At 36.0% G+C, this 14,153-nt stretch overlaps 1 protein-coding gene across 9 annotated transcripts in view; it reads right to left on the bottom strand.

The window, feature by feature from the left end:
* The window catches only part of bdl (borderless), an 83,785-nt gene extending 69,757 nt beyond the window's left edge, over positions 1 to 14,028 (bottom strand). The window contains exons 1-3 of one of the 9 annotated variants that reach the window (XM_067767703.1): positions 13,857 to 14,027; positions 8,416 to 8,861; positions 7,839 to 8,309 (exon numbers count right to left, since the gene is read on the bottom strand). In XM_067767703.1, the coding sequence (XP_067623804.1) occupies positions 7,839 to 8,264 (426 nt within the window). In that variant the 5' untranslated portion in view covers positions 8,265 to 8,309; positions 8,416 to 8,861; positions 13,857 to 14,027. Of the gene's footprint in view, positions 1 to 7,838; positions 8,862 to 13,779 lie in introns of all 9 variants that reach the window. The other 8 variants (XM_067767698.1, XM_067767700.1, XM_067767699.1 and 5 more) reach the window with 8 other exon arrangements.
* Between the last annotated feature and the right edge of the window lie 125 nt (positions 14,029 to 14,153).

The raw sequence follows: 14,153 nt of genomic DNA, 5'->3' as shown, positions 1-14,153 counted from the left end.
GACCAGGGGTGACTCTAGAGTTGTTTTGTACGATATGGGTATCAAATGGAAGGTGTTAATGAGTATTTTAAAAAGGAGTGGGCCTAAGTTCTATAGGACGACGCCTTTCCGAGATATCGCCATAAAGGTGGACCAGGGGTGACTCTATAATGTGCTTGTACGATATGGGTATCAAATTAAAGGTTTTAATGAGGGTTTTAAAAGGGAGTGGTGGTAGTTGTATATGTGAAGGCGTTTTCGAGATATCGACCAAAATGTGGACCAGGGTAACCCAGAACATCATCTGTCGGGTACCGCTAATTTATTTGTATATTCCGAATAAATGAAATGAAATGAAATGTAATACCACGAACAGTTATCATTCCAAGATTCCAAGGGCTTTTGATTTCGCCCTGCAAAACTTTTTCATTTTCTTCTACTTAATATGGTAGGTGACACACCCGTTTTACAAAGTTTTTTTCCAAAGTTATATTTTGCGTCAATAGAGCAGTCCAATTACCATGTTTCATCCCTTTTTTCGTGTTTGGTATATTATTATGGCATTTTTTTCATTTTTAGTAATTTTCGATATCGAAAAAGTGGCCGTGGTCATAGTCGGATTACGGCCATTTTTTACACCAATATAAAGTGAGTTCAGATAAGTGCGTGAACTGAGTTCAGTAAAGATATATCGATTTTTTTCAAGTTATCGTGTTAACGGCCGAGCGGCCGTGGACAGACGGTCGACTGTGTATAAAAACTGGGCGTGGCTTCAACCGATTTCGCCCTTTTTCACAGAAAACAGTTATCGTCCTAGAATCTAAGCCTCTACCAAATTTCACAAGGATAGGTAATGTTTTGTTCGACATATAGCATAAAAAGTATCCTAGACAAATTAAATGAAAAAGGGCGGAACCACGCCCATTTTGAAAATTTCTTTTTGTATTTTGTTGCGCCATATCATTACTGGAGTTGAATGTTGACATAATTTACTTATATACTGTAAAGATATTAACTTTTCTTTTAAAATTTGAGGCTTTAAAGTGGGCGTGGTCGTTCTCCGATTTTGCAAATTTTTATTAAGCATGCATATAGTAATAAGAGTAACGTTCCTGCCAAATTGCATCATGATATCTTCAACGACTGCCAAATTGGTAATGAATTGTCGCACTTTTTCGATTTTTCGAAATTTTCGACATCGAAAAAGTGGGCGTGGTTATTGTCCGATATCGTTCATTTTAAATAGCGATCTAAGATGAGTGCCCATGAACCTACATACCAAATTTCATCAAGATAACTCAAAATTTACTCAAGTTATCGTGTTAACGGACAGACGGACGGACGGACGGACATGGCTCAATCGAATTTTTTTTCGATACTGATGATTTTGATATATGGAAGTCTATATCTATCTCGATTCCTTTATACCAGTACAACCAACCGTTATCCAATCAAAGTTAATAACTCTGTGAGCTCTGCTCAGCTGAGTATACAAAGTTGAAAGAGCATTTTCACACACCCACTCACGCATATATTCACACATGCATGCACATACAAGCAAACAAATGCTTGGAGGAGAGGAAATTACGGTGCCTGACATTCCACAAGTGTCGATATTCGCACGTCGGGTTCATCGAATCTACAACCAATTGACGATTAAATTGCCTTTTTCTCTAAATTTTTCCCAACGACAGCTTTTTTTGGCGCTTTAAAGTTTTCAGCTAGGAAAAAATGCGTAAATGTAAGTATGTACGATGTGTCGTAGTAGTCACTCGTATGTGTTACAATATTATTTGTTGCTTTTCTATTCTGCTTTGTTTTATTTTTTTTTATTGATAGGCAAAATTGCGTGGATCTGCAACAAATTTTCGTTTATTTGTTGAACTATGTATGATGTTGATTCTCGATGACATCATGGCCCAAGAAAAAAAAAAAAAAAACAAACAGACCCCAGATAAAAAGTGTAAACTGCCTGCTACTGGGAGTTACTGGGCAATAAACGCATAAATGCAACCTAATTGCTCGGTGTATTGGTCGTGTTGTGATTAAAGCGATAGATTCAATGAATGTGTGTGGGGAGTAGGATTTGTTAAGTGAAAACTCACTTACGGAAAGTGTGTAATGAAATGGTTTTAATTTCAATTAGGTGATTAAGTGTTGGTTGAGAGATGGTTAAATAGGGTGGTTTTTTGAGTTCTTCGCAACTTCAGTTGATTTAAGCACTTTCATAGATCTGTGTTAATATTACTATTTATGTTAATAAATACATACGTTATTTAATGAATTCAAGACTATGTTAGTTTAGGTTGAAGTGGCTGCCCGAGGGCACACTTGGGCTAGTGATATTAGGCCCGTTGTGATACCACGAAAAGACACTATTACGTTTTCTCTTCGTACCATTTTGAAGACGTCATAAAGCCTCCCAGGGCGTTGACGTCATGCTCCACAATTTGGCATCAGAGACAGTTTAGGGTTAGTTCAGCATTGAACGAATAGGAGCCAAGAGATTTGATGGCATTCTGCCTGTCGCTTTAAATATAGATTTCTTTGCCGACATTGTGTGTAGATACCTATTCGAACTGCGGCTTCAGTGATGGCTGAAACTTCCGCCTGGAAGACGCTGCAGTAATCGGATAGTCTGTAGGAGAGTTTGAGATCAGGTCCCTTGAGTAGAATCCACCTCCCTCTCTACCGCATAGCTTAGAACCGTTCGTGGCTTTGTTAGGCCGATTTCAAAAATTTTCTTTCTTTCTAACGGTTCAAAAAAAAAAAAAAAAAAAAAAAAAAATAGAAAAAAATTCTATAAAAAAAAAATCAACGGAGTAGTAAATTTTTTTTTAAATAAACGTTTTTGTATGATTTAAGCAGGGATTGCCCTAAATGCTTTTAAATGTATGAAAACATTTGTTTCAAACAATTTTTTAATTTAATTTATTTAATAATTTGGGAAACATTTAAACAACATGAGAATTTGTTTAAATTTTCCCAAATTAGTTCTTTATCTGCGAAATTATTTAAAACTAGCATATAATTGGATTTCGTATCAAGATTCGAGATAAATATAAGTTGGAGAGGTAGATGAGGTAGAAGTGGAATGCGAAGGAGAAATGGAGGGGTTTTGAGTGTGGAAGAGAAATTAATGGAATAAGGGATTGACAGGAATAAGAAAGAGAAATACAGGATAGAGCAGAAGAGATTGGGAAAGAGAGTGAGGATGTGAAGAGAGGCTCATAATTGAAATCTAGGCAAGCAAATTTTTCTTCAGAATAAAATTGGTTGGATATGATGGAAAAATCTCCTATATTTAAGAACTTAACAGCATTAATTAGGTTAGGTGCTAGCTGCGATGATGGGGAAAGCTCACTTGGACAGCATAAAGGTCCATTGTAGTACCACATAAAATAACGGTGACGTAAGTTATAGCTACATACTTAGAAAGTCGTTGCGTATCAACGATATAGTTTGGATTGACACATATCTTAAATTTGGATAAATCCTGCAGAGATCCAAGTAAGTCGCGTTCGAAATACTTTCGCTTAGCTCTGATAAAAGCTGGCCAATCAAGCATAAAGTGACTCGATGATTCCGCAACAGGATGGGGTTTTCAGTATATTTAGACTACCGTATTCCCATTGGGCAGAATTCTGTCCAAAACAAAATGACCATTGATAGATGAGCCTTAGTGAATCCTATCAGTTCGGAAGACCTCCTGCCATCCACTTCCGACCAGAACGATTTTGCTATTCAGACAGAAACTTTCTTTTCGTAATTTACTTATGGCAAAGAACATTGATTTAATAGCTGCAACCAGGCCATGTGGCCATAGTAGTAAAGCGTCATCAATTATAGGATGAGCAGAATACCTGACTGGGTTTGATCGTGACTGAGGACAAAACGAAGTACCTGCTATCATCGAGCAAAGAGTCAGCGCATATGCGCCTTGACAACCACACTACTGTTGGCAGCCATAATTTCGAAATAGTAAAAGATTTCGTTTAATTGGGAACGACCATCAACACTAGCATCAACATCAGCTCTGAAATACAGCAAAGAATTACTCATGCCAATAAGTTCAACTTTGGACTAGGTAGGCAATTGAAAAGTAAAATTCTCTCGAGGTAAACGAAAATCATACTCTACAAGTCACTTATCCTTAACGTCCTACTATTTGGTGCAGAAGTATGGGCCATGACAACATCAGATAATGCGGCTCTGGGAGTATTCGAGGGAAAAGTTCTTCGAAAGATTTATGGACCTCTACGCTTTGGTGATTGCGAGTACCGGAGAAGATTTAACGATGAGCTGTACGAGCTATACGCAGACATCCAAATATTTCTGCAAATTAAAACGCAGCGGCTGCGTTGGCTAGGCCATGTTACGCGAATGAAAGAAGACGCTCCGGTTAAGAAAGTGTTTCTATCGGAACCCGCCTATGGAAGTCGAGGTAGAGGGTGGCCCCACTCCGATAGATGGACCAAGTGGAAAACGATCTAACGACCAGTTGGCAGAGAGAAGGAGCGACTGGCACGCCTTGTTGGACGGCCATAACCCTTTAAACGGTTAAGCGCTAATTAAGTAAGTAGAATATGTGACTCCGTACCTGTGCTTCGAAGGGGCTCTTACGGCCACAATAGAGGTGGATGATTAGAGCAAGGGTACCCAAATGTCGGACGAGGCAATACACGTATACTGAAATGGATGTACAGTAGTGGAAAGAGTAGGGTCTGCAGTATTCTGTGCTGAACCGAAAATAAACTGATGCTACAAGCTGCTAGATAACTGTCTCATTTTTTAGGCGTACTAGTAGCCGTAACCAAAGCAGTAGATTTACTGGATGAAAAAAACTCAAACTGCAGCCGCGTCAACTTTTTTGCTGTCATCCAAGAAGCAATTTACGCAATAATATCGCATAGCATAGCCTCTTAAAGTCTGTTCTCGTAAGCTATCGATTTAATATGGAAAAATTGTGGAATATTTATCACAAGTCCCCGGGAGTTAAACCCAAGACCTTCGGTGTGGTAGGCAGAGCACGCTACCATCACACCACGGCTGCCAGTATAACTTTGAATATTTTACACCAAATTCAATAATATTTTGTATCTCGGTCACATAGGTTGTACTGGCACATTTGGATCCGGCCTGAGCGAAGTCTCTCAAATGAAGAACTCATAAATAAAATTTTACTTTTCAATTCAACGAAGTCTTGCGTTTGATTTTCCTCGTATGGAATGAGCCGCAGGTTAAGACTAGTAAGATTATCCTGTCTGTTTGCTTATGTCTTTTTGGAAGCGCTCCAAAAAATCATAGGATTGTGTTTTTTGTTTTGACAAAAAAATGGAAAAAAATTGTGCTTATTTCCGCAACGTACCGGTTTAATATTGCGGATGCCAACATAGTTACATAGGACAAACAGGGCGGCAAATAAGAACGAGGTTCAGAGAACATATTAGAGATTACAACAAAAAAATACGGAAGCCAAACATTACACCCGAGTCTAACTTCGCGAATCACAGCGTCGAGAATGAATGTTCCCCAGCAAACATCAATAAAACAGTTAGGGTTCTTCACATACAAGCAAAAGGCCGAAGTCTCAACGTACTCGAAAATATGAAAATCTACAAACAGAAAACATTCGACGGTAGAATAATAAACGAAACAGATAAACACAATTTCTGACACAATATTCGAGCTTTTAAAACTTGTTTACAAGAAACAAAGTAATCACACAGGTACAACAGACAAACACACAACAACAAATAAACAAAAAACAATTAACGCACCAAAGCAACAAACCCATAATGAAGGTCAAACGACTAAAATTACGGATTTTTACTGCCTCAGTCAGCCACACAAATCGAACCACCCTCGGTTCTAAATGAACACAAAGCACATACACATAACTAAATACACACAAGCATCAATTTTGACAATACCTGCTCATGTACCTACGAACTATAAATACAGGACAAACGACAACAACAGATCAGAACGAAAATCGACACTGATGATGGCACAGCGCCGAAACCGGTTTGTCTCAAAACCAAATTTGACAAGAGATGACGTGAAATCGTTCCAATATACATCATTTATGCACCCTGTAGAAAATCAACAATACAAAATAAATCAATGAAAAACAAGTAAGGACGGGACTGTCTTCGGCAGTGCCGAAGACTTCATACCTTCATGAATGGGGCTGAACAAAAATCTTATCCCGTTCGTAATCTCCAAATAAGCGGATGTATAAGATAAGAAATATATAGTGAACAGATGTACATACCTAAACGATTTTTAAGATAAATATAAAATAATATGGCGGCCACCGCGGTGTGATGGTAGCGTGCTCCAGCAACATCAAAATTTTAGGAATAAGATTTTTAAATTAGAAGAAAATTTTTCTAAGCGGGGTTGCCCCTCGGCAGTGTTTGGCAAGCGCTCCGGGTGTATTTCTGCCATGAAAAGATCTCAGTGAAAACTCATCTGCTTGCAGATGCCGTTCGGAGTCGGCATAAAACATGTAGGTCCCGTCAGGCCAATTTGTATAGAAAATCAAGAGGAGCACGACGAAAATTGGAGAGAAGCTCGGCCTTAGATCTCTTCGGAGGTTATCGCGCCTTACATTTTTTTTTTTTTTTATAAAATAAAAAATGGCAAAAAATCCCCTTATCTGAACGATCGGTTGTATGGGATATATATTATATATAGCTCCGATCGAACTGATTTTTACAGGAAATCTTCTATGATATATTAGAATAAATATCACCAAGTTTAACGTTTTTATATTGGAAATTGAGGGAGAAATTGCCAAAAAACTTTCTATCTGAACGTCGGTTGTATGGGTATATACTATATATAGCTCCGACCGAAGTGATTTTTTCAGAAAATCTTCTATTATATATTGAAATATATATCACCGAGTTTCACGTTTATACTTTCTAAATTAAGGGAGAAATGACCAAAAATCTTTCTATCTGAACGATCGGTTGTATGGGATATAACTATATATAGCTTCGATCAAAGTGATTTTTTCAGGATATCGTCTATGATATATTAGAATATATATCACCGAGTTTCACTTTTATACTTTCTAAATTGCGGCAGGAATGACCAAAATCGTCTTATCTGAACGATCGGTTGTATGGGAGTAATATGTTATAGTGGTCCGATCCTACCGGATCCGACAAATGTCTAATATGATACAAAAATACATCTTTGTGCCAAATTTCATTGAGATATCTCAAAATTTGAGGGACGAGTTTGCGTTCAAACAGACAGACGGACGGACAGACGGACATGGCTATATCAACTCAGTTCGTCGCCCTGATCAATTCGGTATACTTAATGGTGAGTATATCTTCCATATTTCTCAACGTTACAAACATCGGACCAAAGTTAATACACCATTTCATGTTCATGAAAGGTATAAAAACTTGTTAATAACTAAAGGTTTTATATTCCTTAATTAATTAAAACATTTTTTTTCAAACATTCTGAATCCCTGTAATACAGGCCTGCTTGAATATTATAGACTGGGCTACCGTCAAAAGGAGCACCATGTATAAGTGTAGCTGTGACGCAAAATAAAAAAAATTAAATTTCAATTAGTTCTTGAATTCTGTCTTATTCGATTTATGGGTCAAATGATGCCAGCTGCGTATGTCCGTCAAGTTAAATTAACGTTCGTCTCTCATGCAACTTGTTGATAATTTCTTAAAACATTTTGCATTCACAATCACGACGCATTTCATTCAAATTCAATTTGCAATTTTATTTATCCATCATACATACATATATGCAGTATAAATTTACCTTTACTACACTTAATCTACTTCATTTTTATATACATATATGTATGTACTTACATCCTTGCTCCAGTTAACCCAATACTCGATGGGCACATCATACGGAAAATCAATGGGACAATTGAACACGACATATGAGCCAACCTTCGCCTCTAGATGTGTCTGTTGCTTATGCAGACGATCACGTGTACATGTCGTACAGGATATGTTAATCAAGATGAGCATTGCCAGTAGTGTGATTGCAACCATAGCGGGACGTAGTGATGACGATGTGGAAAAAACATTTTGCATCTGTTTTTTCTGCTCGCGTTTGCGTTTATTTTTTTTGTAAATTTTTTCTGTATTTTGTTGATTATTATTGTTGATGTGCTTTGGCTTCAGGTTACGTACAATGTTGTTGTTGTGATTATTATTATTATTATTATTATTGCATAGCGAGCGTTTCATTAGTTTAGTCTCTGTTTTATTTGCAGAAGCCGTTGGCATTGTGGTTGTTTTTTTATAATTGTTGGAGTGCTTTTTTACTACTATCTACATATAAAATTTTTTATTTTAATCTACTTTGTTTTTGTAATCACTATTACTGTGCTTCTTTTTCTACATTCGCTACTTTTTATTGCATTCCTATTTTACTCACTATTTTTATATCTTATTTATTTGTTTGGTTTTCTTTTTGCGAAAATTCCACGCGAGTGCACTTCTTCATTGAAAATTTTATCGTTGGGCGACGGCGCGAATCTCTACTGCTGCAACGTAGGCGTTTGCAATGGCAGTGACGGTGTCGTTGACGCTGATGATGGCAATTTTATCTAATGCTACTGATTTTTCGCCTTATGGCACTTTAGTAATTGAATTATTTACTTTGGCATTTTCACAATTTATATTACTTGAATTTTCATTAAACAACTTTTAAGTGGCATTAGGTACACATGTTGTTATGAAGCTGGCATCTAGCGTTTTGTATTGTTTTTATATGAACTATTTTTTGTTCCTTTGTACATATGTCTAAAATATGTGTAGGTGGAAACTAACCAAGTATTTAGGCAAGTCTTACTGTCCATTCGCTCACTTAATTAATCAGCACTTATTTTTGAAATTGAATTAAAATAGTTATAATTTTTACTGACTCTTAAATAATAATTACGATCAGGGACGGATGCTGGGAAGGGGGGGGGGGGGGGGGGGGGGGGGGGCAGAGGAGGGTCCAGGAGGTCAGAAAAAGCTGCAACTAACTTTAAGTAACTACGAAATTTCGACTCGTATCAGTAATGACCGTCATGTGAACCATAAAATGATTATCACAGCTGTTCCTTAATTTGTGAATATTTCCATTCAGTGTTCTTGTAGGGTAGGCAGTAATGTGCTATATAAACTACATATCTGTTTAAGAGACAATATAAATGAAAATACCAAGGTTCGAAAAAAATAATTTATATACCTACATTCGCTCTTAGTTTACACACGAACGCGAATATTTAAAAATTTATTCAGCATTCACATTCACGAACGGGATTATAAAAAAAAAATTCAGACGCTTAGTGTTCGCGAACGATTGATTCGTTGTTTAATGTTTACAACGTAAAACCGTATTTGGTAATCAACATAGACATGGCACCTGTTAAAATAACATCGCAACACAAATTCAGAACAAACAGTGGAATCAGTTCAGTGAAAGCAGAAGAATTAACACCAGCGAAGCGGCCAAAGTATACAGAGGCGACCATACTAATCTGGAAGTAATTAAAAAAAAAACAGTAACAATCCTATAGGGCAGTTCACGATCGTGGTCTTGCACCTTTGCATTGCATATTTCCATTGCAAACAATTATTATACCTAAACAAAGTACACCCATATGTACCTGTCAAGCATTACAAAATTTTCATTGGAAATTCAATGAGCAAAGCAACATTTGGAACAGCTAATATTCCCTCCAAGAACACTTTCTTCAGATCACCAGTTATCTCAATTAAAGTTTCATAAGTTTTTTTTTTTAACGTGAAGTGATAATTGCATGTGTGCACAGATGCGCATTATCATATTTTAATGTTATTTATCATATTATATATTTGATGTTAGTGGATCCGAGCAATTCATAAATTCGACTCGTCCAATCCACCATGAAAAATTTTTCCTGTTGTTGACGTAACCGGTGTGGGTCTCGCAAATACCTTGCTGACAACATTAATGATTATTATTATTATCTTTCCATTTTTGTTGCGCGAATGTTCTATTGGAGATTTCAAATCTGGACCATAATATCTATTCTCTTATACAACACGGTCTCTATGTTGTGTAGCTCAAATCTAACTTTCACTTCCCAGGCATAATTTCCCTGTACGGAAAATCAAAACTGGTGCGGTTGAAGTGCATTCGGAACCACTACTAGTTCGCATTCATCTCTTTTACATGCTTTAAACATGGTGATGTCTCTAATTCCGAACTAAATAAAAAATTTCACTCAAAAACTAGTTGCTATATTTGCACTTGCTCGATAGTTCCAAACTAGTGTTAAAATTTACAGTTGACATCTAATTCATTTTTCGGTACTGTTTCCTTGGCTTCGAAGCGGACCCAAATCTAGATGTTGATTCTAGTACGATATCATTGCCTTTTTCGGTAGTTTCGAACTGGTGGGAAAGTGTTGGAACAAGGCATGCTCATAGTCGAAACTCTTTAAAGCTGGTAGCAGTTTCTTTGTTGGTGGCCTATTTCTCAAATATCTGTTAAATGTGAAAAATGAATGAAGACCCAAACTGTCGAGTTTATATGGCACTTCAGATCTAGTTCGCGACCAAAATTTCGTATTACTAGTTACTGGATTCGCTAGTTTAGAGTGTGTTTAGCGGTGTGCCATTTTGAATATTTCAGCTTTTCGAAAACGTTTTTCAACCGAGCACTGGTGATGGGCTTTTCGTGAAATCGGTGAATGTCAAAATAGACTAAGACTATATTTGACTGAAATATCTTTGGTATTACGTCTTAATATACACATAGACATATATCATACACATAGACATGTATATACTAAAATTTTTTGAATGCACACTTCCTTTTGAAAGACTTTCCATTCAGTGGCTCGTATCTAAGCATAAGAAGATTTAAATTTGTATGGAAGTTAAATGCCTCTCTTTCCAATACAGTCAAATTTTCGTTTAAACCATTGATATCAAATATGCCTTTCAGGATATATATGTTATAGAAAGAAAAAAATGTATGACACGTACCACACCCTCTTTTCGAACTCCTCTCACTTTTTTCCACAAAACAATATAGATATCTTGTCAAGTTTCATTAAACTGACAGCCAATTTGTGGGAAAAATTGAGAGAAGCACCACGCAAATTGGAAGAGAAGCTCGACCTAAAATCTCTTCGGATGTTATCACGCCTTACATTTTCTTTTGCCAAACCACAGTCGATGGGCGACCCCGCTTAGAAAAACTTGATTTTAGCCAAATTTAGATTTCCATATTGGTTAATGATTATTGTATTTTTATTCACTCTTTGTATTTACTACAAGAGTAGCAGTAGCAATGAAAAATATGCTCTGCTACAGCTCCGCCTCTAAGCATGAACAGAGCATAGAGCAGAGCCGTAGCACAAACAAGTGATAGCATTTCTAAACTCCGCTATGATCTACGAATTTTAGAGACCAGCAGAACTTTGTCATGTCTTTTGCTTTGTTTTTGTTTTTATCCTTGTCTTTTCATATGTTGTTCTTTAAGTTGTTGTTGTAGCTTCTTGTTTTTGAGGTTATTGTTATTGCATTAGGGCATTAATGGCGGTAGCACATCAATTCGTCACCGTCACGAGCTACGCCATTTTATGCTGACAACGCGTACGCGGATTAAAGTGAGACACATAAATGATGACATAAACACTTTTATTTAGCAATAAAATTTTAGATTTTATTATTAGAATTGTAATGGCTTGTCGACTAATAGCATTGCTTAATTTTAACCATCAATTTTCATAGTCGCCTACTATAAATGGCAAAAAATAAAGTGCAACACATGTGACTTGATTGACGTATGTCAAGGGTAAAAAATTAGCAAAGTATTACGGAAGCAATGACTGATACGTTGCTTATCTGATGTTTACCATTAAAAGAAACACACCCAACTCTGCTGACAATTTCTTCCTTCTTCGCCAAGAGCTTAAGACTAAGCAGAGTTATTTCGCCTTCCCCATTCACGTACAAAATTTCTCGAAGCACTGTTTTAAACATTCTCACATACAAGAAAATTACTTTCTAACATATTAAAAAACGGTGGAAACGTGGACCAAAGAGTGGGAAAATAGTTTCACTCGCAAAGTGCGAAAGCAACCTTAAATAAATAAATGTAAGGCGCGATAACCTCCGAAGAGATCTAAGGCCGAGCTTCTCTTCCAATTTGCGTCGTGCTCCTCTTGATTTTCCCTACAAATTCGCCGGTCGGGACCTACAAGTTTTATGCCGACTCCGAACGGCATCTGCAAGGCAGATGAGTTTTCACTGAGAGCTTTTCATGAGAAATACACTCGGAGCGCTTGTCAAACACTGCCGAGGGGCGACCCCGCTTAGAAATATTTTCTTCTAATTGAAAAACCTTGTTTCTAAAATTTTGATGTTGCTTTGCCCGGGGTGTGAACCCAGGGCATACGGTGTGGTAGGCGGAGCACGCTACCATCACACCACGGTGGCAACCTTAGCCAAAGAAAATATCGAATTCTTCTTCTTATGCTTTGCTTGAAACAAAAGTTGGACGTTGGCTTCTCTGTCATGTCAGATGGCGCCAGTGTCGCTCGATCTGTCGTTCTCCATAAAAATACGTGCAATCTACTCATCATGCATAAGATTGCGTTAAACGCATCTGTATGAAAAACTTCTTATGTGACGGAGCTTTAAGAAATGCTATAATTTTTTTATGCTACACTGGTAAAAATTTTGCTTGAAATCACAAACTTTTTATTCTACATATAATACCAAATTTTTTTTGGTTTTAAATGTAGAGCGAGCTCATATCATTGGTTTTGAATCGAAAAATTCTGGTTTAAGATCTAGTCCAGAAAATTTCCATTTTCGAAATTTCTCTACTAAACTTCTGTATTAAAACCCAAATATATTAAAAATTCGGCTTGTCCCTCTAATAGTATATAATTTAATTTAAACAAATTTCAAAACGCGGTGCGGGTAAAACTTTTTGATTTTGATTTTGAATTTTTTGTCAAAGATTATATTTTTAAAGTTTCTGTACTAAAATTATAAATTGCTTAAAACGTTATGTGGTTTTAAAAGTAGTATAAGAAACTTAAAATAAACTATAGAATTTGCTAAGTTAAAAAAAAAAATTTTCTGTTCTATGCTGTGTTCATGTTCAAAGCCAGAGCAATGGCGAAAAAAAGCGCAGCGCAGTATTGGATTTCAATTACTGTTTTTATTTATTATTGTAGATGGAAAAAAAAGCGCTGCATAACAAATTTGAAGACTTTTTTGCTTAATGCTTAAATATAATTGCTTTTTTATTGCACGGCATTGTTTTTCTTTGCGCTACATGTATTATTTAAGAAGCTTTTTGTTTTCAATTAAATACAATTTTTTTAATATGTCAGGGTTTTTTTTAGTTTCAAATTTTTTTTAACAACATTTGTTTGCAAAAACTATTTGTAAATTATTTTTTGAAATAAGTGAAATTTCGTACAATTTAACACCCGCGCAATTAAATTATAAAAAAAAAAAAACACTTTAAAAAACGTTTTTATATTGACGTTGAAAATCTCGCGTTTTCTCATTTTATTTTGTTTTGTTTTTGGAATATTATGCTGCATTGTTTTTATTAAAAGAAAAATGTGTTTGTCATTATTGCATTTAAAGTTTCTTTAAAGAAATTTATTAATTTATTGTACACGAATAAGTACATATCTGCAATTCTACTTAAACACATAGACACAACAACATAGATAAGGCACTTTAAAGGCGTAACAAATTTATGAAACAGGTCAATTGAGTTTAAATTACTCACAATTTTGTGATTTAGACGACTGTCCACAGACACCATAGACAATTCTTAAATAAATATTTATGTATTATTTTTCTCACTTTCTATAATCATTGCACATGTGCATAGTTATTTGTATAACTGAATTGTATTATTATTAAATTTTAAAATTTTCCATTCGCACTAAATAAAAACGAATACATTGCAAATTTAGATAGTATTTCTATTAAACACTCCGACTTACGGCCTTTTAACGGCGATCAGAGAATTGCTACTAAATGTAGGCCCACAAATTTCACTAACCCATACACCCGATTAAGGCGTAAACCCGCAAACTCATTGTATGTCGTGCCCCCAGCTTGATTATTCGTTGCGCTTTTACAAACATCATAATGAAG

Source organism: Eurosta solidaginis, chromosome 2, assembly GCF_040869045.1.
Source record: "Eurosta solidaginis isolate ZX-2024a chromosome 2, ASM4086904v1, whole genome shotgun sequence".
In the NCBI taxonomy this organism is placed as follows: Eukaryota; Metazoa; Arthropoda; class Insecta; order Diptera; family Tephritidae; genus Eurosta; species Eurosta solidaginis.
This window is presented reverse-complemented; position numbering and strand designations above follow the sequence as displayed.